This window comes from Buteo buteo, chromosome 9 (assembly GCF_964188355.1).
Source record: "Buteo buteo chromosome 9, bButBut1.hap1.1, whole genome shotgun sequence".
NCBI classification, from domain to species: Eukaryota; Metazoa; Chordata; class Aves; order Accipitriformes; family Accipitridae; genus Buteo; species Buteo buteo.
This window is the reverse complement of record NC_134179.1, coordinates 40,700,939-40,726,563: the sequence shown is the minus strand read 5'-3', so window position 1 is coordinate 40,726,563 and position 25,625 is coordinate 40,700,939. Positions and strand designations below refer to the sequence as shown.

General features: G+C 40.8%; 1 protein-coding gene across 2 annotated transcripts in view; it reads left to right on the top strand.

The window, feature by feature from the left end:
- NSF (N-ethylmaleimide sensitive factor, vesicle fusing ATPase) overlaps window positions 1–25,625 on the top strand; it is an 81,977-nt gene that overhangs the window by 4,242 nt on the left and 52,110 nt on the right. For both annotated transcript variants that reach the window (XM_075036146.1, XM_075036147.1), the window contains exons 2-7: window positions 9,246–9,331; window positions 15,875–15,974; window positions 18,697–18,736; window positions 22,560–22,726; window positions 23,921–24,028; window positions 24,673–24,748. In XM_075036146.1, coding sequence (XP_074892247.1) covers window positions 9,246–9,331; window positions 15,875–15,974; window positions 18,697–18,736; window positions 22,560–22,726; window positions 23,921–24,028; window positions 24,673–24,748 — 577 coding nt within the window. The remainder of the gene's footprint in view (window positions 1–9,245; window positions 9,332–15,874; window positions 15,975–18,696; window positions 18,737–22,559; window positions 22,727–23,920; window positions 24,029–24,672; window positions 24,749–25,625) is intronic.

The window sequence follows — 25,625 nt, the reverse complement described above, 5'->3', positions numbered from 1 at the left end:
CTTCAAAATAATGAGGGTTGGATTTTACATTTATGGGTTAAAGCTGTAAAGTCTGATTTCTGCTAACATATGGAATCAGCCTTCATAGATGCAGGTGTTATCAGGCAACTAAAGAAACATTTGTGAATCAACTTAGTTCCTTCTTGCAGTGTGGGACTGATCCTTCTATCATCACTTATCTTTTTTTAGTGTTTCCTAATATGTAATATGATGAAATAGGTTTTTAGCAGTGTTTTAGGGAAATGGGAGAAAACTAAATCTGAATCTCTCTTTCTGAGATCAATTCTGCAGCTGTGTACCTGTGTGGTGGAATCATCACAAATAGACTTATATCCTTCTTACAGGACTTCTGCATTATAGAAACCCATGCTAAATTATTTAGAATAAAATTCTAACAAACGTGACCATGTGAATGTTTGTGGGCATGGGATATGTGATCCTTGACATCTTTGATTAATTTGTTGCTTGGCTTAGTGTTGCAGAAGCAGTGTGTCCAAAGCTTATACCTAAAAAGACAACGCAGTAGGGAGATGTCAGTACTGCCTCTCCATCTCCAGTCAGGGGGGAGCTGGTATGTCACACCTCTTTTCTTATTGTGGACAGGCCAGAACGATTAAATTTTGTTAAGAGTTTTTCTTAGTATGAAAAATTTGTGAAAATCAAAGAATCCTTTTGAGGATCATTTCAAGTGTGAATTTCTTAAATAGTACTTCCCCCCCACCCCATAACACAGCAAGATCATCTCTCTTCCTATCCTCTGTTCTGTGTCCCATACCTTCAAGCACAGAGGTCATTCAGGAGAAGACCCTGTGGTTTAGGGATGCCCTAGCTATGAATTTGGAGGAGGTTCTGTCATAAAATGAGATCTGCTTGAGTCCACAGAAAACCAGTCCTTAGAAAATAGTGGTACTTATATTTTGCTAAATTACCCACCGGGCAGGACGTGGTTTTCAGTGGAATAAAATTTTCATTGATTCCTTTCTTTCCATGAAAATGTATGATGCCCCCCCCCCCCAAAAAAAAACCAACCCAAACCTTAAATATAGGTCCTTATGTCATGTTTTGATCTTTTTTTGATCCAGGAGTTGGTGGATACTGTCCAAGTACACTTGCTAGTGTGAGAGAGGACAAGCTTTAGGAAGACCTGGTACAGTGAGTGCTAGCTGACCCCTGAGCAGTGTGACAGATAGCGATGATCTTAGTCACTGCAATATTTTTTTGAAGGACAAGGTTCAGACTGTGGTCTCTACATGATGCAGTAATTCGCATCAGCATGTCAGAATGCTGTCTCAAATCAGGGAAGTTCTATGGCAGAGACTGGAGTTTTTTGACTAAATTTCCATATTGGCCATCTTCAGAAGTTTTTTTTGACCTCCAGGAACTGGAGAGTTGTGTTGAAGAAGATCTGTGAACAGAAACATTCAAGCAAGGAACACAGTTGCTCCAGTTAATAAAAAAGCTTTCAACACAGTATCCTATTACTCTGCATTGAGCCAACTGATAGTACTACTGCTTGTTAAATCAAGGCTGAATATATAGTTCTTCAGGCACTCTCCTGCCCTGCTGCTGCGCTGGTATGCTCGTACCTGTGTATGTCTCTCAGATGCTCAGCTCAGGAAGGTCAAATACTTGCAACATAAAAAGATTTAACACGTTTCTCTAGTCTCCTGGGATGCAATAAAGCAATGACCTTCTATCAAAATATCTGGAGTAGTTTATGCCCTAGAGTTGTATCAACTTACATGCTTTTTTTGTAGAAAATACAGAAATACTTGCAAGGTATGGCATCTTAAATACAAACTGATTATAATTGGGTAGCGTTTGGTGCATTAGTCAGTGTCCTGGAGAAGTTGAGTGCCAGATGCAGCCCATCAGCAGTAGGATGAGTTGCAAATATGCAGGGATAGCAGCATTGCAGGCTTTCTCAAGGCAAATTCCAAGTCTAAGGGGATATTTTCAACCTTGTACCTATTGCCATTGGGTAACTTTGCTAAATAAATGCAAAGAAATTTGCATCCATTAGGTGTCTTCACAGCTAGTGTGTCAAAATCCTGTGACTTGCATCCTAAGCTAACATCTTAGACATGATTGTGTGATGTTTTGTTCCTTTAAGCACTTTTAAAAGAGGTTTAGATGAAATACAACAAGTAGCAATTCCCTGTAATTAAATTGTTGATCATCTTGGCTCACAGAAGAAACGTGAGGCAACATCCACTCCAAAAATAGATGTGTTAATTACAAATGCACATATCCTAGGTCGTTATTGCTTAATTGGAAGGTGGAGTTGGTGTTCATGCTAAACTGTCAGGAAACAGCTTCCTGGTTATATGACACAGCAGCACAGGTATAGATGTATTTTCTGAAATCATTTTACTGATTGTATTGTAAAGAATTGGTGTGGAGAATGACATCTTTGGACTGAGCTACCTGTTTAATTAGAGTATAGATGCTGTACAGTACTAGTAGCTTGTAGAAGTTCTTTAGTGTGCTTGTTTCTTCTGCTCTTTTAGATCAGAGAAACCCTTCAGTCTTGGAACTGTAAATTGTATTTCTGATAACGTGGCAAAATAATGGAAATAATACAGCCAAATTTCCAAAGCTATGTAAATCTTAACTGCACTGGGTGAGATAGTGTTGGAGTTACAAAGCTCCTGTTGCAGAACTGAACTCATTTGGCTGTAAACTTTGCAAACAAAGGGTAAGCAGCAGTCACCACCATAAAAACCAATATCCTCTAATTGCTAAGATAGGCACGTCCGTCCTATTAAAGTGGCTTTCATGTGCTAAGACGGAAGTAATTTCTAGATTACTGCCCAGGCCCATGAGAGGAGCACACATCTGCTATTAGATAAAGAAAATGGAAAATTTGTTAAGTGTATATTGTATATAAAGAACTGCCAGTGAAGACTAGTTGGTGTCCGTATTGCTAACCCCCACTGAGGATTGGGCTGACCTTCTTTGCTTATGTAGATAACTGTTATCGCATGAGAAAGAGAAAGTTACCAGTGGCGCAGGCACAAAACAATGTGGGGAAAAACGTTCCCTGTTTCATTTCCAGCCCTGGGTGATTCAGGAGGTGGTGATGTGAACTCTTCCCTCTCATATTTTAGGCTGTTTTGACTTCTGTGTCGGCCAGTAGCTGGTGTGTATGCAGCATAGCCCTGTTTGCCTTCGTGCCTCCTTGGCAGCCTGAGCCAGCACAGGGAGGTGATTCATACTGGTGGGAGTGTCACGTTTGGGGGGCGTGGGAAGGAGGATTGCACCTCATCCATCGTTCTTGTCTGGGGTCTGTATTGAGGCTCTCTTGGTGTTGGCTTGCTCAAAGTTACTCGGCTTTGACAAAAATTTGAACATTAATTCTGAGATTTTAGCTTTTCTAATGTGTTTCTCTTAATAGGAGAAGAAAATTGGTATTTATGAGCTTGTTATCAAGAGAGAATGCAGATCCTTCCCGACAAGTATAAAAGCTTCCAGCAAAGTGAACTAGAGGTCAAATGGAGCAGATGGAAAAACTGGTCCTGAGCAGCCAGTCAGGGCTGCTTGTCCCGGGGGACAGTGTGCTTAACCTGCCAGGCACAGCAGGGCTCTCTCTAAGTGATTGTAGATCTGGAAAGGAAACCTGTCTTGCCAAGCCAAGTTATTTGTAGGTGTTTGATCTCTTCTCGTAGCTGCAGAACTCTGGAAGCTTTATTCAAGGTTTTGTGTTTTTTTTGAGATGTCCAGAAAAACCTTCTGCAAACTAGTAACTTATTATTTTTTATTTTTTTTTTATTTTAGAAACACAGCATTTAGTACATCTCCTGTTGCTGAGTCTGGTGCCTGTTGTAGGCATCATGTTGACATTCCTTTCATATATATTACTGAATGCCTTCTTTAAAGGAGTTTTCCTTTTTTCTTTACTATTTCCCATTATCGGCTATTACAGTGCTGGCTTCCTCTACTGGTTAGGAACCCTTTCTAAACTGCTACTCATTAGCTGTGATAGTGTAGCTATCGTTTTATACCAGTTTCTTCTGTCCTTTAATGTAGACTTGTTTTTCCTCCCTGTTAATTCAGCTCCATGGTGTATGTGCGTATGTAGAGAGAAAGTAGCCATAATTTTTTTCAGGGTTTCCTGTGCTGGGAGAGCTTGATTTGTCTCCTTCTCCCAGGCTATTGCTGACCCAGCTCTGTTGCAGCTCATCTTTCTGTGTGCTAGTGCTGGTGTTTGTCATCTGTGTGCAGCAGGCTCCTGATGCTTGCAGTTTTAAAGTTCATCTCAGATCCTGTTGTCACTTGGTCCGTTAGATCTTTAGATATAGGCTGTATTGGGCAACGCTTTGTGCATCTCTGCTTTCCAGCAGGAGCATAGTCCTGGATAACATAGGGTCTACAGATCATCATCTCAGTTCCCTGTTTATCTTCACAGCTCCTTTAATATCCTAATTCTTCCTTTCAGTATTCAAACTTAATTTTATTTGCAGACTTTCAGTGGTGAATGAGTGTTTGAACACCTTTGAGTCAGCCATGCTGCCACACAGCCACGAGGCAGGCACACATCTGCTCGATCCCTAGTAAATGTGGACTAAACTTCCTTCCCGAGAATAACTCCTGCACAGGTTCTTTGTCACCCTCTTTGGGTGATGAAGCTCTGAGCTTAGAAGTACTTTGATGCCTAACAGCTGTGATAGTAGAGCTTAGATGCTTTTTGGAGTGGGGATCCCCATTTCTATGCAGCTGGCAGTGAGCTCTACAGAGGAAACCTAAATGTCTAGTACTCAGAGTTGTCATGTTTCTTAACACTTGCCTGCCAACATCTGCATAACAGAAATTATATATATGTAGATATGCATATACATATATGCATGTATATCTATGTCTGTATGTTTTACACAAAATACATTTTTTAACATATAACACTTTAACAATATTTGTCTTACACAAACCATGTAGAAACAGTGCACAGAACAAAACCTGCCTCAGCTTTAGAAGCTGTTTCATAATCTCGTGTGTAGGATTAGGAAATTAAACGAGTTAAGCTGTTTCCAATGAAGAACATCTCTGCCCTGGCATTTAATGTTTTCACTCTTCACTAGCAACTGACAGGTAGTAGTGCACTTCTATTATGTACCACCAGCTTATCTCCTGTGGGGTCCGAGTAATGGGAAACATGTTTTCTTTAGCTTCCTCTATCATCAGCCGTAACAATTCACAAATATTAACCATATCTTTGTACTATGTGCTCGCCCACGCAACGATGTAATATAGTCTACCATGTGTAATATTCCAGAGATTTTATTATTCTTTCTTTTCCCTAGTCATGTTTTAAACCAGCACTGTTTTCTTTTGCTTCAGATGCTTGTTTTGAAATTCAGAAGGAGAAAAGGTGTGGTTTATGTATGTATGAAAATATCCGAATAACTTAGGATTGCTTTCTGGGCTGAGCTCTCCTAAAATGCAAGAAGAACTCAGTTTCATATTTTTGTAGAGGAAAACTGGAATCCATGCAACTTTGAAACAAAAATCTCTGAAAGATCAGATGTTATGGTGGTTGTTTCTGTTATGAAGTTGTTTGTTCTTTGAAGCAACTTTTACTTTGTAGAAGTAAAATATGTCAGCATCATTGAGCCTCCTGGCGCTGTATTTTCATGGTTAGCATCAGCTCAGTAGCAGAGGAGTAGAGGCAACATTACTGCTTTGTCATAAATCCAAAGGTAAGGTCCTTCACATTTGTCTTTCAGTGTGAGATTTATCAATGCATTATGTGGTCTCATTTTTCTCTTGGTAAACAGAAGGAATATTGCAGTAGACCCCTGTGTAGACATGGATTTAATAGCGGATACTGCATGACCGATGATGAATGCTGCTTCTACCTGAGGATTCTTTAGAATGAAGGCACTGTCTCAGATGTGGAGTCACCTCCCTAGAACTTCACTGGTCTTGGGAGTCTCCTTGCATAAACCAGAACAATAACTGGAGGCAGGGAAGACTCTTTTTGCTACTTTAAGCCTAAAATATCTGTACTGTGGACACAGGTGTAACTGCAACCTGTGACAATGTATATGTGTCACCTTCAAATTAGTATTGACAGCAGTGTAACTGCAGCAGATGGCATTCACTGTCAGCTGCAAGATCTGCTCTAGTGGTTTGCTAGAGCTGAGCTTTATGTTGCCTTACCTAGTTGCTAGCAGTAACCTACTAGTTAGCTTAAAATTAGCTTGTGTAAATATACTTGAAGATTTCTTAGAAATACTGCTAAGGATTTTGCTTCCTCTGTTCCCTGATGTGTGGTGTGCAAGTGCAGGCAATAAGAGTGTTGGATAGCAGAGAGGGGAGAGGGTGCAGGGTTCGGGGAGTCCTTGTGCTGATGTCCTGGGAAGCTGGAATCCAAAACGAGCTTAAAGTGTTCCTTGACAGTACTACCGCCAGCATGTCACAGCCCTCCAGGCTCTGGTGGCTCATGTTACAGCTCTGGACTACTGCATTTATGCTGGAAAAATTCAGGAGCAGCCAATGCCTGCGTCCTTGCTGCGGCAGCTCAATTGCTTGAGAGACAGACAAGAATCCCTGTGAGCAGTAGTTCTGGGGTGAGGAGAGGAGAGGTAGGAGGAAGACCCTGCAATTCACTAGAACGGTGTGTTCCAGCTTCCTCACTGGGTGCTTTCCAGTTTAATCATAATCTCTTACGTGACCAGATTTCCTCAGACTGTCCCTTGTATGCTCATGAAAACCTGCGTCCACTGACACCTGTTTCTTGCATGAGCTGTATTATGCTAAAAACACTTGTGTATATTGATAATGTATCGAAGTTCTACAGAATCTTGGAGCTTGAGGATGGCATATAGAGAGCGAGCGAGCTGGGAGTCTAGTGTAGGTTATAGATGCTGTCTGAAATGTTTATCATTGCCAAGGGAGAAATGGGCTTCTGCCAAACACCCCAGAAGGAGAATGCGCCGGACTATGGGATGGCTAGCACAGCCAGTGCTGATACTGCTGCAGAAGTAGCTACGTTATTTCACGTGTCAGATACCCAAGGATGCTTTGCCACGCATCTATCATATTGTGGAGCTTGCAAAAGGAGCACTTGATGCTGGATTTGAAATAGTTCCTTTATATTTATGCATTTCCTTAAAGTGAGGCTTGCACGTTCCCAAATGCAGACAGGAATAACACAGAAGAATGGCAAATTTGCCAGGCACTTGCTGTTGACATGTAGGAAGCAGTTTGTCAGTAAGGATTAAAAATGCAGTTGAGGACTAGTGCTCTAAAAAGGTTTAATCCATGAGCTCTGTGTTCAGTTTTCTCCAGAAATATCCTACTTAATGCGTTTTATCAGGGCATGCCCTTCACAAAATAGTCCCTTTGCAAATGGAAGGAGAAATGATAAAATGGTGAATGCTTTTTCGTGTAAAGTACCCAAAGATGGTGAGCCTTAACAGGCAGGTTGTGTATTTCAGAAGTCCACTGATGGTCATATATTTTTTATTACAAGAATATTTAATTGAGTCTCTTATTATGCTTCAGATTCAGGTAGATAAATCTGTTTCAAAGCTGCAAATGGAATCCTTTTCTGTTGTCACATGTCAAGGGCAATTGAGCATTAGTCAGTAAAAATAATGAATTAGTCCTTTTCTAAATAGCAAGTACTCTAGAAGAATTACATTACAACATAAAAAGTTGATTTGAGCTATAGAGCAGGCTTGCTTCAGTCCACATGGAGATGAATTTTCTCTGATTCTTTTCTCAAATGGCCCAGAGGGGTAGGGGGAGAAAGGTTGAGCAGGCTGTTAACTCTTGGGAAATTATCTGGATGTGTGCGTTAGGATCAGTGCATTTCCTTCTCTTGTTGCTGGGATTTAAGGGCGTCTTAAGATAAAATCCATTCTGAATTGCTTTTAGCAGTAGGTTGACACTGACAAATAGTTTCTGTTGCACTGCCTGCAAATTTGTATCTGACAAAGAAAATAGTTGTGCTTTGATTCTAAAAATAACATCAGGGGGGGGTCAAGTTTAGCTTTTCTCCAAATTAAATTTTTTCAGTCTATAGCTAATGATAGAAACATCTTGCTTTTTCCATGCTTTTCTCCACTTCTAGAGGCATTTTGAACCCAATTTTCATCTTTCAACCATTGTTTTGTGGAATCATTCTGCAGAAGCAAATGGGGTTAGGGATGTAGGATGGGGCTGATGTTCCTCTGCTGCACTCCCCCTATATGCTATATACTGCCTTGTAATGGGATGGGGCAGCCTGGGCTGAGAGTGAAAGTATTTGGTTATTTTAGCTGCTGATTCCTGAGTAATGATGGAGGGGAAAAAAATTGAACAGATACTCTTGAGACTTGAAATAGGATTGCTCCTTTGACTTTAGGAAAAAAAAAAAGAGGGGGGTAGGACACCCCTATAAAATTTGTTGCAGTAATTTTTTTAATAATGATAGGCTGGAACTGACTGTTTAACTTACTTTTCTTCTGTTCGGTACTGATCTGTGATGTTTCCTATAGAGTAGGAAATATTTGCATCATGATATTTCTTTTGAGAAGTTTTATAGAGAGATTCTGTGGGGTTGGATAGCAACTGGCTGAGAATTAAACCTTCCTGTGGACTTTCAGTGCTGCCCTGTACTGTGGTGTTTAAAGTAGGTATATCCAGAATGGATGTGGTCCAATTTCAGTGTTCTGAGTAATGTCAGGGAAGAAGAAAGGTAACATCTCTATTCCGGCCCCTTTTCTGCACACAGTGGGCAACCCAGCACAGCATTACGACATAACGGTCACCCAGGGTTGTAATGGAGCTGGTCTGTCTCTAGGCTGCTTTGCCTTACCAGCTTTCAAAATGTCCCACTGTCTTGTTACTTGGCAAGAAATGCCTTCCAGTGAATGCTTTGCTACCTGCTGGCTTGTGGAGGGGTTCAGTGAAGTTGCATGAACACCAGGGTTCACTAGCGAGTTAAGAGCATTTGCCTTGCAAGCTTTTTCCTAGGTAATTGTTAAGTATTTTTCGTAGGTATGGTAGAAAATATAAGGCGTACTATACTCACAAAATGCAGAGCTTTTGGATACAAATATCTGTGACACATAGAAGTGTTTGGAGAAACCCTGAAGAGGGGGAGGAGCTTGTCAATGCCAGTGGACTATGGTCTCAGAGTATGTCAGTACTCATGAGACCTATTTTGTGTTTTATGGATTTACAGAAGCTTTGAGGCTTGGCTTAGTAAAGGAAAAATAGAATTTTATTTGACAGTTTTTTCCTTTCTGTCTTTCTCGTAGTCTATGCAAGCAGCAAGATGTCCCACCGATGAACTGTCATTAACCAACTGTGCTGTGGTGAATGAGAAGGACTTCCAATCTGGGCAGTAAGTGTGCACTGTTGCTTTTTCAACTTTCAACCAAAAAGGAATTGTTTTCAAAATTTGGATGGAGGTGGAATGAAATTTCAGATTTGGGAAGGTGAATACGGTAGGTTAATTAACAAAACTTCTGCATATTTAGAGACCAAAACTTTAAATGTGCCTCTCTCTCAGAACTGGAGATACTAAAAAAATGGTAAATTTTTCTCTGAAGCATTTCTTCCTTGGGAACTGGATCTGCTTAACTAATTGTAATCATTATTTTAATGAAGGACTTCAGGCCTTGGTTTTGTTTTTGCTGTTGCTCCTGTTACATAGAGTATTTGAACTATTTCAAGTAGATTTTTATCATTTAATTGCATTACTCGGGGCATCTTCTCACTTTCACATCATACTGGAGTGCTGAGCAGAGTCAGTAGAAACTGTCTCTTGTTCAAGGGGTTTTCATGCACAAGAACAAAAGAGGAAGGCAACCAGAGTGTGGGCACAACAATTTGGATTCTTTAATTACAGTTCTGGGGTGACTGATAGAAGCTGACTCTGGGTTTTGCTTTTGTGAGAAAGGTAGAGAACACATTAATTTTTCAGCTCAGCCCACACAGAATGGCTTTGTATTAAAAGAAGCCAATTCAAATAATTAGTTTCCTTGCTTTGCTGCAGCTCTATGGTAGCTCTCTTAAAGAATTCAATATGTAGATTGTAGACAGAAGTAATTAATTTCAGCAGAAAGAGAGAGTATCTCATGCAGTGGAAGGCAGAAGAGCTTGGCTTTGAAAAATAGGAAAAAATGTTAAAAAAGATACTGAATGATACACTTAGGGCCTTAGCATAAAATACCTGGCCCAGATGAATTCTGCTAAAGATGGAGAACGAAGTAGCTCTGAACTGCAGGGAACAAGGGAGCAATGTGTTTTAAGACTTGCCTCTTTTTGTGCTGTCAGTCTGCTGTGCTGCTACCCTAGAGAGCTGTCCTGGCCCTTTAGTGAGTAACTGAACTGTGATTTCACAAGCCCAACTTTAGTATAAAATACCAAAACAAAATAAAACCACTCCCCCTAAAAAAAAAACCAAAACCAAACAAGCACAACTTTTAGAGTCAGAAGCAGGCAAAAGTGTCTGCTTGGACAGGATAGTGTCCTGGTCTCTTAAAATTATGTTTTTCCCCACGTAGATTTTTTTCAAAGTAATTGACTTACAAAAATACCTGAACTGAGCATTGTACCTCATGCATTATAAAAATGTTAATTTCCTCAAATATGAATGTCCTGGAGGGACCCAGCTTCCAGATATGCAGCAGCCAGCTGCTTTGCTTTCACTCCGAGAACCCTCTTTCATCGCATTTGTGAAAACATGCAGGAAGCAGTATCCCAAGACTTGCCTGCTAAGCAGGCTGGCCATGGTTCTGGCTATACTGATTCTTCCCAAGAGAGCTGTTTATTTCTAGAAATTGGGGCTCATAAAGAAAGCAGCATATGTTTGGTTGTGAGCAGATGCTATAAATCGCTTTGAAAAGTGTAAGACTAGAGTACAGAGAAACATCACGATATTCAGCTACTACTGAAAGATGTAGTCATTCTGCTGCATTGCAGATGTACTGAGCAAGACCATCCTTATGATCTGCTGCAGTAAGTTGCACGCAGTCAGCAGATTTGGTTTGTTATCATCCTAACCATGACTGGCTGCACAGAATATTTTTGTAACAGTTACACAAAGGGCTTTGCTTTAACACTTCCATTTGGTGCTCACGGTGTAGAGCTGAGAGTTTGACCTTGGATCATTGAGATGGTTTTTCCCCAGGATGCTACTGTAGATCTTTTCATGCTTTATTTTCATCTTGTAAGTTGGACAAGTATGAATCACCATTTTGTGACACATGAGTTCATGGGATGCAATGCTTTATTATAGTACCATGTTGGTTTGATAAGTTGCACTGTCTTAAGCTCCTGTGACATACTTCTATCTTGAGGACTCCCAATGTATTTTGGACAGAGAAACAAATACTGAAAACAGCCAGGCGGTGAAGGGGACAACAGTCTGGAAGGAAGCCAGGGCAGGTTATCTCAATGGCAATTTTTTTTTTGTGTTGAGAATTGACTAATTATTATTACCTTTTATTCCTGCCTTTTAAATGGGAAGACCATGCCTCTTTTCTCATGCCAGTTTAGTTATCTGAAGAGCCCTCGAGGAGCCTTACTCTGAGTAATTTACATGGGTTTCCAAACATGCACCAAAGGAGTATCTGCCCGTATTGTTCAGATGCTTAGTGGCACCTTTGCACAGATAAGTAAGTTACCCTCTCTCCCATACAAAAGCTATGCTCTTTCTTCACTAACATAAAAACTAATGGACACGCAGGTTAATATTAGCTATTATAATTTCTGTTGGTTTGCTCAGCCTGGCCAGCAGACTTACCAACAGACGGTTTCCTGGGCCTGGTCTGGACCCCTTCTTAAGAATTGGCATCACAGCCATGTTTTTGTTCTGATAGTTCAGGCGAAGCTTTACACATGAACTAGAAAAGCAGTTTCATCTGTTAGAGCTCTTGGGAGATATCTGGCCCTGGTGACTCATTGTTCTTCCTTTTGTTCATTTATAAGCAGAAGCTGTTAATGAGGTTGAGATTTCCCCCATGTGTCTCCATGAGCTCTCCAAGATCCTTCCTGGTGAACCTCAATGTAGGAAAATGCATTTAGTTTTTCTTGCTATTGCCTTATTTTGAACGTTCTTAATACATAGATTGCTTACAGCCTGTTGGAAACTGCCTGCTTCTGCTGTCTTTGAGAAGAAACATGGTTGTTCCTGTGCGTTTTGCAGATTTTTCTCAAAGAACCTGTCAGGATTTGACCTTTCCTAATCATCTTACTTGGCTAGGGATTTCTTTCAGAAAGCTGATTTTTTTCCCCTGTTTTTTCTTTTCTTTTTTTCTTCTTGGCACCTATTTGCCTGCTGTCAGGCTCAGCTATCTTTGTGGTTTTCTGGAAATGTTTTTGGTGAATGGTATGCTTCAATATAGTAATTTTAATTTGTATCAAATCGTTGTGGATACCCCCCAACCCCACAGTATTTTTACTAGGTATCCTCATTTTTTTGCATTTAGCTTTTTTGAAGTGAAACCCAACAGTGGTGGAGTTTGTTTCTTCCTGCAGAGATGCTGAATCTATCCACGTTAAAGTCACTGTTGTGTTTCAAGCCAAACAGTGCACTGCAGTATCCATCTCAGTCTTAAGAAGCTTTAATCTTGGGTCTTTTACTCTCTGATGAGCTGCTTCTAGTAGGGTGTTACTTGTCATCAAGTGTATTTCTCGGTGAGGTATTCCAGTAGCATGGCTGGAACTTGTGTTTTGCCTACAGGCATGTTTGTCTAGCACTCTGCAATGTATTACCTTGCTTTCCAGTTGGTTGTGTATTGATATTAATTTGAATTACTCAGGCTGATGCACTCTGTGCTGGAAACCTCCTGATTTCAGTCCTGGCTTCCTGGAAAGCTTCTCTATTTTATCTACTACTCAATTTAAAATGAAACAGTCCTTGGAGCAGCATTCAGTCTGGGAAGGATCATCTCCCTGATCTGATGGTGATGCTCTTCCTAACGCAGCCAGAGATGTTTTTGGCCAGCTTTGCTGCAAGGGCATGTTGCTGGCTCATGTTCAACTCGTAGTCCACCAGGATCCCAGGCTGTCTTCTGCAAAGCCACTTTGCAGCTAGTTGTCCCCCAGCCTGTACTGGTGCATGGGATTATTCCTCCCCAGGTGGAGGATTTTGCATTTTCCTTTGTTGAACTTGATGGGATTTGTGTCAGCCCATATCTCCACTGTGTCAAAGTCCCTCTGAATGGCAGCACAATCAGCAGGTGTGTCATCTGCAGACTGGCTGAGGGTGCACTCTGTCCCATCATCCTGGTCATTAATGAAGAGTTTAAATAGTTTTGGCCCCAGATGGACACCTGTAGTAGGTACACCACTAGTGAACTGCCTGAATGTCATGGTTTAACCCCAGCCAGCAGCTAAGCCCCACACAGCCATTTGCTCGCTCCCCCATGGTGGGATGGAGGAGAGAATCAGAAGAGTAAAAGTGAGAAAACTGGTCAGTTGAGATAAAGACAATTTAATAAAGCAAAAGCCGTGTGCACAAGCAAAGCAAACCAAGGAATTCAGTCCCCACTTCCCAGGTGTTCAGCCATCCCCAGGAAAGCAGGGCTCCATCATGTGTAACAGTTACTTGGGAAGACAAATGCCATCTCTCCGAATGTCCCCCCCTTCCTTCTTCTTCCCCCATCTTTATATGGTGAGCATGACATCATATGGTATGGAATATCCCTTGGGTCAGTTGGGGTCAGCTGTCCCGGCTGTGTCCCCTCCCGACTTCTTGTGCACCCCCAGACTACCTAGCAGAAAAGCCCTTGATTCCGTGTAAGCACTGCTCAGCAATAACAAAAATCCTCTCTGTATTATCAGCACTATTTCCAGCACGAATCCAAAACAGAGCCCCATACTAGCTACTGTGAAGAAAATTAACTCTATCCCAGCCAAAATCAGCACACTAAGCTGGACTTCATGCTGCTGATCACAACCCTCTGAGGCCAGTGGTTCAGGCAGTTTTCAATACACCACACTGCCTGCTTACCTTGTCTATATTTCATCAGTTTGTCTATAAGGATTGTTGTGCAAGGCCGTGTAGAAAACATTACTAATATTGAGATAAACAACATCCACAGCTCGCTCTCCATCCTCGGAGCTCGCCGTTTCATCGTAGAAAACTATAGTATTGGTCAGGCCTGATTTTCCTTTCTAAATACATGCTGACTATTCCCAGTCACTTTCTTGTCCCTTAATATGTTTGGCTTTCAGGATTAGTTGCTCCATCCCTTTCCTAGGGACTAAGGTGAGGCTGACCAGCGTGTAGTTCCTTGGATCCTCCTTCTTGCCGTTCTTGAAGACAGAAGTGACATATGCTTTCTCCCAGTCCTCCCTGATCAGCATGAAGCACCAGCAAATGTCTTGCTATCCCACTGTAAGATTAATAAGGAATCATACCACCTATAACGGGTTTCTGGATTTACGCTTAGGGCAGGAGGAGATGGAAAAGGAAGGGTGCATGTCCTTACAGCTGGGGTTTTAGGCAGCTAACGGGTGATTTAGGGCCAGAACCAGTGAAGAGTCAAATCACTGGCCCACCTGACAGAGGAGGTATGTATCACTGTGTGATATGTTTAAAATGTGTTCTTACCCTGCTATGCCATCAAGTGCTGGCAGTTCATGGAAAGGTTTTCCAAGCTTCCCTGTGTGTTTGGGCTAAAGCTAGTGATGTCTAGTGTTTTTGGCTATGCAGGCCACACATTTCCTCTAGTCTCAAAGGGCCATATGTTCCTTCCTACCATGTGGCTGAAGCTGTTAAGCATACATGGTGTAGCCAATGTATACGTATGCAGCAGATCAGCTTTTGGATGGTGCTGGATTCGCTGTGCATATGCAAATGAAGATATACAGAGCATATGTGCATGTAATACATTCACTGCCAGGGAGGGAGGATGGCCAGGAGCGTGGGCCTTGGCTGTTAGCATAGTTCATCTAGCCCTTAGTTTCTGACCGTGGGTAGGAGAGTTGGTGAAAGGGGAATACCACATGAGTTTGTGGCCTCATATACCCTATGGTTAGTTAAAGTACAGGCAGCTGTGAAGAAGATGATGAGGTAAAACCTAGTTCCACTATTGCCCCTGCCACCAGTGCACACAAATCCCACCTTCCTCTTGTTTTGCTTTCTTATGCCAAAAAGAAGTCTGCCTATCACATGATGAGAGCTATCAGGCATAGTCTGAGGATAACTATAAGCAGCTTTTGAGTATCTTTGTTCCCGACAGCTTGTCTTCTGAGAGTGATAGACAGGCACATGCAATTGCTGCTGCTGTGTCTGCTCCTGACTGTATTGTTCTGTTTTTATAACAGTGTTTCTGGTCTTCAAATGCTGTCTGAGTTCAAGATCTGTTGGTCACTAGCAAACAGGAGGAGCAGCCTCAGTGCTTATGTGATTTTACTTTTTGTACAGAAATTCCTTCCATTTTTTCTGCGATCAAATTTCTAAACAATATACTAAGATCTTTGTATAGGCTTTGCATCTATTTCTTGTTGAAATCACAGCTGGGGGATACTGCTTGTATTGGGGCAAAATATTGATGTTTTGGTGTTAGATGCTTGAGATGTGAAACCAGTGTTGATTTTTAGATATAGCAGCCTTGGTCTTTGTGGTTATAGTTTGGTGTTCTCAAATTTGTATAGTGCAATTCCTGAAGTAAAGGGCTACTGGTGGGGGAATGTAAATAGTAATTATTAGTACAATGTCTTGCAGTTGGGCTTTGAGATCACGTTGTATCACTGAAGATGATGGACTCCTGTGAAAGACTGCTGTGTGCCTGCATTATAGTGTAGGCCTAAAGCTTTTGTTTTTTCCTTTATAGGACCAGATATAAGCTGGCTTGTTTTTTTCCACAGCTCTGGGAGCAAGGCAAAATCCTGCTCAGTATATACCAAAGTAAAATACTTTTCTCTCTTCTAGACACGTTGTTGTGAAGACTTCTCCCAACCACAAATATATTTTCACGCTGAGAACGCATTCCTCAGTTGTTCCTGGCAGCATCGCGTTCAGCTTGCCCCAGGTACTATATGGTTTGACTTACTGTTTTGGTATAGAATAAGCAAAATCTCTTTTGAGGTCAGGATTGAAGGTTAACTTCTAATTGGAGGGAGACATCTGTGTAAATGTATGCTGCAAATTTGATTTCTGACAGCAGAAGTTCAAGGAGACTTTTACTATAACTGAAGCAAACTTGCTTATATTATTTTGATCTATTTTTAGCACATGGTGGGATAAAGATACTAGAAAATGTGTAATTTAACCTTTTAAAAACCCAGCAGAAACAAACTATTTCAAAAAGAAAAGCAATGTCTGCTATTCCTTGTGAATTTTTATTGTTCCCTTATTTCCCTTGATTTTAAAGGGTTTTCTTTGCTGTTTTGCTCTTTTAAAGACCTGCTGGAGATTTTTACTGACTAGATGAAAAGTGCAATGAAATTCATAAAATAGATTTAACTTGTCTTCTCTTTCTTAATTAAGCTATCACATATTAAATGATGGTTAGAATAAATAATTAATATAATTAACTTCTAATAGAAAAATGAATCTTGTAGCCTTTAATAGCCTTACACAGTGAGTCACATAATGTAAAACTGCAACAATCATGGTCACTGATTTAATGCTTTTGTATTTTCCTGCTAGTAACTGGACTAGAAGCCAAGTCTCTATGTTGCAAATGCAAGACTTTTTTTCCTCAACAGATGTCTTGGCATAGGCCCCCAAATGACTTTTTGCTTTTTGACATGTTCAAATTCAGATTTGTCCGGATGAGAGGGTGAAGAGGATGTTATGTTAACCATATGTCTAGCTATGATTTGTGATGCCCAAACTGAAAAGCAGTTATCAGTAGAAGATATTTGTATCACAGGCTTAAAGTAGATGCATTCATGGTAGATTCCAGTAGTTGTTGTAGAGCTGGGAGAGCTCTTCTGCTATGGAATGAGGTAGGTTGCCTACCTCTAAAAAGTGACTATGGTAGTAAGTGTTACAGCTACTGGTATATGAATGTTTTATTTGAGTATTCCTGATGCTGGGTTTTCATTTCCAGTATTTCCTGAAGCCTTGGGTAATTGCAACCAGTGTTGCACAAAATGTGCGTTTACCTTATGTATTCGTGCATGGTCATGTAGTGGACACAAACTCTTAAGACCTCCAAGAAAGTCTCTTTGTTGTGCATTCATTATGCACATAAAGTTGTTGACCACATTTACTCTGTAATAATCTTAACTCAGGTTTAAAGACCAAAAGCCCTGAAAAATCTTGTGTACTGCAGAGCCCAAAAGATGAAGAACCGTGCAGTGATGATAAACTTCCTAGCAGAAAAACACCCAAATGAACATAGGAGTTGAGCTATATCTCTTGCTACGGAGAAGATCCTAACTAATCTTTCTAGCAGAACCTGGACAGCTTTCCTTCTTGTCCTGAAATTTCGTGATAGGCTTCATAGACTTAACCTGGAGGGTTTAAGCAAAGCCCAGTGTTTGCGGGAGTACCAGTGTGCCTGCCTACCATTCTTGCCCTTGTGGTCACCAATGTCTGGTTCTTCAGATGAAGGTGAGTTTAGGATATCTTTTGCTGATGAATTGGAGTGTCAAAAGGAGGAGGAAAACTATTCCTGGCCTTGCAGGTAAACAGTGGAAGCTGTGAAGTGTGAGATTAAATATGGAAACATAATTTGTTTTCACCTTCTTTGGAATACCAGTATTCTTTGGAATACATGTAAGACTTCCTGCTCAGGTCTTTGATTTCTAACAGGTCGATCTCTCTTATGCCAAGGTAATTCCTTCCTCAAGCTTGAACCGTGAACATACTGGAGTGGGCGTATAGGGGGAAATTTTAATTTTTTTTAAAAAAGGTCATTGTATTCCTTCACCTAGTCTTGTTCCTTGCAGATAAAAAGCCAAACATAAATGATGGTAAAGGACAACATTTCAAATGTGATCTTACCAGAGCCTTGTGTAATGATACTTATATATTTTTGTGATTCATGCCTCTTTAAGGTTTAGATATTTGAGAGACTGTGAATACTGCATAGCCTGAGAGGTGGACTGTGAATACACACTATCCAATCTGTAACACAAGAGCCATTGGAAAAATACCATTTTTGCAATTATCACGCCAGAACTGTTGGCATAGTAAAGGTCATGGATTTTCATGTCACATAATTTTTGAACCATTTCCCACTTCTCATGCAGTTCTATGCTGCACAAAACTTTTAAAGGAACTTGAAGGGACCTAAAGGATTTGAACAGTTTAATTCTTACTAGTTCTCTGAACGAGTTTTGGTTTAGGTAATATTATACCTTAAAGCACATGACAATAATTTTCTGCAGCTAGTACATATAAGTTTTCAAAATGATCATGGAGCGTATTTCTTGCCTCTTGCACTACCTGTTGTGTGATCGGCACCTAAGCTGTGGTAGAAAATGAGCAGAATGACGAAAAGCCCTGTCCAGTATGATAACTTCTGCCTCCCAGATGGTGGGGTGACCAATAACATGAAGGAGGTTGGATAGAACAACCTCCTGAGGTCAGAAAATAGAATTACTAATGGAAATGATTCCATGTTTTTGACTTGTTTCCTGTTAATTTGGGGGTCTTTGTAAAAACCCATTCTGCCCCTTTTTGCTGCTTCTCAAGGTTCTCATGGGGAGCCTGCTTTTCTGAGTGTGGATGCTGACTTTGTGTGGGCATTTGTTCTACTGAATGACAGATTTTCTGAAGTTTTTGTCTTGTTTTTACAGAGAAAATGGGCTGGCCTTTCCATTGGTCAAGAGATAGATGGTAAGTCAGTCAGCAGCATGATCATGACGTGTTTATAAAAGCTAAATTGCATGTTTCCATACTGAAGTGAAACTAAATTGGAAAATCTTCAATCCTTCAGCCCTCCCCAGGTAATATGAGGCCCTCATTAGTGAACGGGAGTTGCTCTCGTATCTGCAGGCTTTCTGTCTCTTAACTTTTTCAAAACCTGGAGGACTATTTTGACTGTTGAGACGACTACTAGTATATCAGCGTAGCTCTGTATGGGACATCAGTGTCCACATGCAGATGTGAACATTTAACATGTCCTGGATAGTCAGTTCTTGTGGCTTTGAAAATTGCTTATCAGCAAACAGAAAACAGCTGTTGTCATTGAGGATACTCTTGGCATCTAAATTTGAGTATTGAGAATGCGGAAGTTTTAGTGTTAAGAGTTGCCAAAAGCCAGCAGTGTGCTCTGGGTAGCTGGAGTGATGAGCTTTGGGAGCAGCACTGATGTTTTCACCAATAACTGACTAGAATATTCTGCAGTATGATGAAGGGAAAGGGATGCCATCTTGAGTTTGTGCAAGTTGCAGATTTGTATTCCAATTTCAAGTCTTAACTGAGCCTGACAAGCTTTTCCCAATGTTCAAAGAGGAGTCTGATTTGCATCTCAGCTTGCATGCTCTATTTTTCATTTATTCGTGCTATCTGTCACCGTTACCTCTGATTTATGAACGATTGGCATCACCGTCAGTTATAGGTGCTGCTGTTTAATCTGTCTGTAGCTTCTGGAGTATTGACCAAACTCGTGGCAGCAGCTTGTAATAGGAAGGTCTCCATGTTCTTTGCAGCAGCAGATCAGGGTAATGGATCATGTCCTCTTGACCATCAGGAATGACCTGTGTGCTCCTGGGGGCAGCCATCTTATCCTTTTCTTTGACAAGGTTTCTGTGATGAAGCCTGCTCTAATGGCTGGCTCATGGTCATTGAGGTGTAGCAAACTGTTTGTTAGGCCACTGTTTTGCCGTTTGAGGTGTTTAAGGTGATTCCAAGGAATTCTCCTCTCATTTGAGGATTGCGGGCAGAGCTGATGACTGACTGCATCCTGGGTCAAAAAGTGAGGAGGACCTAGACTGAGAAGTGGTGCAGCTGTGGATGCGAGGTACTGTTAGGGAAGCTCACTTTGTGGCTGTTTGTTTTCCCAGCTCCTTTGGTCTCAGCAAGTTCCTGGGCATGGATCAGTACTTGAGTGTGAAGTCTGATGTCTTTGTGGATCTCTTTTTGTAGTGACAAGCTAGAGTGCGTCGGTTTGCCTCTCTACACAACTAGACACCTCACAGATCTTGCTTGGAAGCCAGTTCTTTTTGCTAGCTGATTTTGTTTTGTTTTTTAAACTAAAGAATAACCTAAAATGAGGGGGGAAGACCCATAAATTGATTTGTTTCTCACGCTTGTTTGGTTGCTGATCAGTAATATGTGCCAGCTGGCTTACAGATAAATGCTTGTTAGTACTAAAGTTATTTGGGGAAAGAAACACTAATATTCAGCATGATTAGCTGTTAGAGCAGATTTGTGATTGTACTTGTTCTAGACCTTGCTATAAACTTACCAACTATGTGGGAACATGTATTAAGAAAAATAATGCCATAATTTTATGCAGAGTGACTATATGTCATATGACTCCCTGCTGAGTCTAAAGGATTTGTAAAGCTATTCTACAGGTAGGGAGAAGTATTCATAAAACTAGTGATTTACTAGGGCTCTCTTTTTGTCTTGTTCACTTAATAATGTGAAAACTGTTTTAAATGCTAGTTTTAAATTCAGTCCACTGCTCAGTGGTATAGTGAAGCTGAGTCCTGTTGAGTCCTTATTGATATGGTAAAGGTTTTCCAGGTGAGTGAATCTTGTAAGTTTGCCTTTGTGGAAAGGTTGGGTGCCTTGAGTGGATGCGGTTGTCTTGCCTTGAGTGCAGTTCAGTTTCATCAGCTCCTGTGTTACATTTGGAGATGCACATCTGGAGTCAGGGGCTGGCTGCCTCAGCTGCATTCTCAGCACCAGGAGGTCACTGCTACCTTCTCAGCCTACCTCTCTGTTTCTAGGATGTTACAGGCTTTTGAAGCTGGTGCTGTATATTTCTTACTGGAGTGCATCCCCAGTGGTGCATTACTGTTCATCTCTGTACTAGACACCCCCAGCATTCAGTCCTTGATGTGAGGACTACTCATACTCAGTTGACACCTCAGTTCTGCGATGTGACCAGATCCAGGGACTGATATTCTTTTGGGAAGCTTTTGTTTGACAAAGCCCTGAGATTAGGCAAGTAAAAGGAATTAACTGCCCTGAAGTGACCTGCAAGGTAAGAAAAAACTCATGTTGTCCCGTTGCAGGACCAAAGTCTGTCCTTCATAAGCTATGGCTTATGTGATAACCCTGCTGCTATAGCTCTTTTTGAAAGAACTAGTTGATATGATAGATATACCTCAGTTCAGGAAGTGGTTTGGTGTTTCATCTTTATCCCTATTTCCTGGAAGATCTTTCTTTGACAGCTTATTTCTAGTGGCCTATTCTTATACCAGGAAGGATGTTAAATGTGCATGCTGTGACGACCTATGTGTCGTCTTGTAACAACTTAAGGAAGAGACAGGCTCTCTTTATTCTCTTAAATTGAATTAATCATGTATCATAGCATGCTGGATGCTTGTTTTGATGTCACATTTTCCCAGGAGTCTGCAGGTTTATTCTGGAACCTTTCTACTGCCAAGAGGCTTGATAGGAAATAGTAGGTTATGTGTGAAGCACTTTTCTCTTATTCACCTGCTATTGCTTTACCCTTAGTTCTGACTTCTGTATCAGATGAGACTTTCTTCTCTGGATTCAAAGCAAACCTGTAATGTTCCTCAGTCTTCTGGAGAGACATCTGCTTCTGTCCTTTGCTGCAGTCCAGTCTGTGAATTATTAGGACTGTCTGCTTTGTGAGATCCTGTCCTTCTGATCAACTGTGCTGAGACAGTATCCCTGAAGTTGTGGACCATGCTCTTCTTTACTTTCTATCCTCTTCCCTCCAGCAGTAACAGCCCTAAGTGGCCTCTTGTTTTTCACGCAATGTAACTTGAGACCTGTGTGGATTAGGTGCAGTTGGCAGTGACTGTGAAGTACCTTCCATGCCACTTTGCTTTCTGCCCTGTTTCAAGGCTGTTCAATTGATTCTGCATTGCTGAAGGTAACCTGGGGCATGTTAGGATAGGCCCAAGTGCACCTCTGGGGTAGCAGCTATTTCCTCTGTGTCAGAGATGAAGGGCAGTTGATGCTTCCTTCTGGGCTGTAGAAGCCTGATAGATTATATTACTGCACTTGAATTTGCAGGTAATCTAACTTTCTGCTACCTAATCTGGAAAAGAGCTAGTTAGTCTGTTGTTAGAGAAAACCAGTTATGACCTCTTGTATTGCTTTTCTGGGCAAAACTACTCTTATTGCTTGCTTTTGGGCTTTCTGAAGACATGCCCTCCAAACCCATAGATGTAGATAGAGCTATTGTGGTACTAGAGTGTGTGTGGATTTGCTTTCATTGTCCTTATCCCCCAAAGCTTGTATGGTGTTTGAGCTGTTTTAAAGGAGACTATTAGGGTTTTTAAAGAAATGCAGGTATTTTCAGTGGAGATACATTTGCTGTATTTTTGATCTTGTAGTAGAACGTGGATGTAAGAGAAATAAGGGTCTCTATCAGAAATAATATATTCAATTTTATTAAGTACTGATTCTGAATGGAAGAATGTGTATTGCCAAACTTACAGTATGCTTAACATATTGCGGAGGGATCTTGCTGTTCTGAAATGTGCTGTTTCTTTTTTTTTTTTAACAGTTTCCTTATACACTTTTGACAAGGCTAAGCAGTGTATTGGCACAATGACAATTGAGATAGATTTTCTGCAGAAGAAGAACATTGACTCCAACCCCTATGACACAGACAAGATGGCTGCTGAATTCATCCAACAGTTCAACAGCCAAGCCTTCTCAGTAGGCCAGCAGGTGTGGGTTTTGTTTTGTTTTTTTAAGGCCAAAATGTTCTTACGTAACATGCGCATGCTTGTACTACGGTGATGTACGATACTGAAGAATGCCCACATACTGACTGTGCTGCAAAGGACAGCTAATAGGCAGAAATTGTTCATTGTGTGAATGGTTTCTTTATGCAAAGTTGAACCATCGTGACTTTCACTAAGAGCATGAGCAGGGTGGTTTAAAATCTGCCTTTTCCTTATCTAAAGAAATCTGTCTTTCATTGTGAGGAAAATCCCAAGGCTTGAGAGAGCTGCGTTCTCTCTCCGTTGTGGCCTGGTTGGATATAAGCAGCTCCTGGAGTCTTTTGAGAAGTCACTTGTGTCTTCCTTCTATATAAGATCAAAATGAACATCTGTTTTAATTAATTCTCAGTAGCAACTTTCAAGCGCAGTGTATTTTATTGTAACATTTATTGCTACTCTATGGACTCCAGTAGTAAAATAGGTATGAAGCATTTTACTTAGGGATTTCTGAAAGCTAATGTTCCTATAACTGAGCCTTCTCAGCTCTGCAGCAGGTGGGCTTCTGCCCCTGTGAACATCTGTGATAGCCTCTGGTTTGCCATATTCTCAGGACAGGTCAAGGTCTGTCTCTCATAGTAGTTTACAACTTGCAGGGTCTGAATCTCAGATCAGTGGCGAATGTAATCTTGGAGGAAGGGAACAGTGCAGAGACAGCCTGCTTTTCTGTGGGATGGACCTTACTTCTTGTAATATTCATTCTGTCTGTCATTACTCCAGCACTATGTTTTAGGTATCCTTGTCAAACTGAAATGCGAAAGATCAAAAAGGTTTGAGCTAAATTGTTCTGCTTACCTAGCACCATTATTAAAGTGAGAGGAAAATGTCAAGGAATGATGTAGAACATTTAGCCAAGGAGAAAAGGTGGGGGAAGGGAAGCTTTTCTTGGAAGGAGAGTTTTTCTTTGAGTTTTTCCAATTGACTTAATGTTCTGCAACTTTTGCTCTGTTACTCTTAAGCATGGGACATGAAAAGGACATGTTCAGTACACCAGCCCTTTACAGGGTAAAAACTACGTGGAATTTGTTGGGTGGTAAACTTAGTCTTCAGGCCCCTTTCTCTTCAAATGTTAGTAGCCTTATCAAAGTCCTTTTTAGATTTTTAATGAGTTAAAATCCCCTTCTGTTTTTTCTTTCCACAGCTTGTGTTCAGCTTTAATGACAAACTTTTTGGCCTGTTGGTAAAGGACATGGAAGCTATGGACCCCAGCATTCTCAAAGGAGAGTCTGGAGCAAGCAAAAAGCAGAAGGTAGGCTTGCAGGAATTCATGTTCATTCCCTAGGGATTGCAGAGATTCAAATACTGATCAGATCTTGCTGTAAGGATGAATTTAGGTTACTTGCATTTGGAGAAGTTGAACATTTGTTTCATCTGGCTGCGTCTTTTGCCTCAGAGAAGATAAGGAGAATTGTTTTCAGTTTAATGCAGTCTTCTGAGCTTGTGCAGGTGAGAGCTTAGAGTTGCACCCACTCAAGTGCAGAGCTGGGGAAGATACAAGGAATATCTTCTGGTCTTTAGGTACTAATTCATGGAAACATCCTCACTTGAGCCTTTTTGTGTTCCAGATAAGTCCAGTTTTGATTTTACCTTCTGTAGAAAGGACATAATTTTATTTTCTTCTTTACTTGCTAGATCTTGCTGAAATAAAATAATTGGTTTTGAACTAAACAAATAACTTTAAAAAAACAATTTACTATACCTGATGAGCTTGTGCATTCAATGATAATAGTTTTAGAGGAGGTGGTGGTATTTCACATTCTTCCCAATTACTTTTGTAGTAGAGCTTTTGCTGCTCTTTTTTGCCTTCTGCGATGTGCTCAGAGATACCTAAGGAGCAATCTGAAGTTGAGCCTAACAGCTTAATGTAATTATTTGTTTCCCTCCCTTTTGCAGATTGAGGTTGGTTTAATTCTTGGAAACAGTCAAGTTGCCTTTGAAAAAGCTGAGAATTCCTCTCTCAATCTGATCGGTAAGTGTTACTGTATCCAAAGAGATAAATAATGCTTGATGTTTGCTGCTCTTCAGGCTTCAGAGACTTGAAAGCCCCAAAGTTTGTTTTTCTGGTTACATCAGTTGACCTAACCCATTGAAAACTGCATCTCAAAATGTCTCCCAGGTATCTGTTTAAACTCCAGATGACTGGATTTGATCCCTTAGGAACCTGTCACACCCTTTAGAAAGCAGTTTGTAGATGCTCAGGACTCTTGAAAACCACTGCACTGAGAAGACACCATCCCTCCATCAGACTTTGCTGCCTCTAAACAAGGGCTTTATAAAAGTCACTGTCCTCCCAGTATGAAGCTCCACAAGCGACCAACGTACTAGAGCAGTTCTGTGGGTCTCTATATCATGCTTACCACCACGGTGTATCTAAAAGATACAGACACAGAGCTAGGAGGAGAAAAAGTGAGTGTGACTTTCAGAGATTCTGACAATAGTAAGTCTAGTCAGATGAGTAGAGAAGTTAACCTGCACTCCTAGGCCTAGATTATAAAGGCAACGTGGAACAGTAGCTTCAGCAAAAGTCAGCAACTAGTTGAAATATTTTAACTCTTTAAACATCAGAAAATGATATTTTCAGGGACACTAACAAGCCAACACCACTTTAATTGAATTTAATTAAAACAACAGGGAAATAGGAAATTGCGAACTTTTTTGAACATGTGGCCAAAATTTCAAAGTGAGTGCAAAACTTCTGAAAATCCCTTTTCTAATGAAATCTATTCTTCAAGGAGAGAGGACAGCTTCTGAAGAGCACTTCAATTTTCCTGACTTCTGAAAGTCCTGCTCTTCAGAAACTGATGACAGCTGCAAAACACAGCACAGTGGGTTCATTGTGTGCGTTT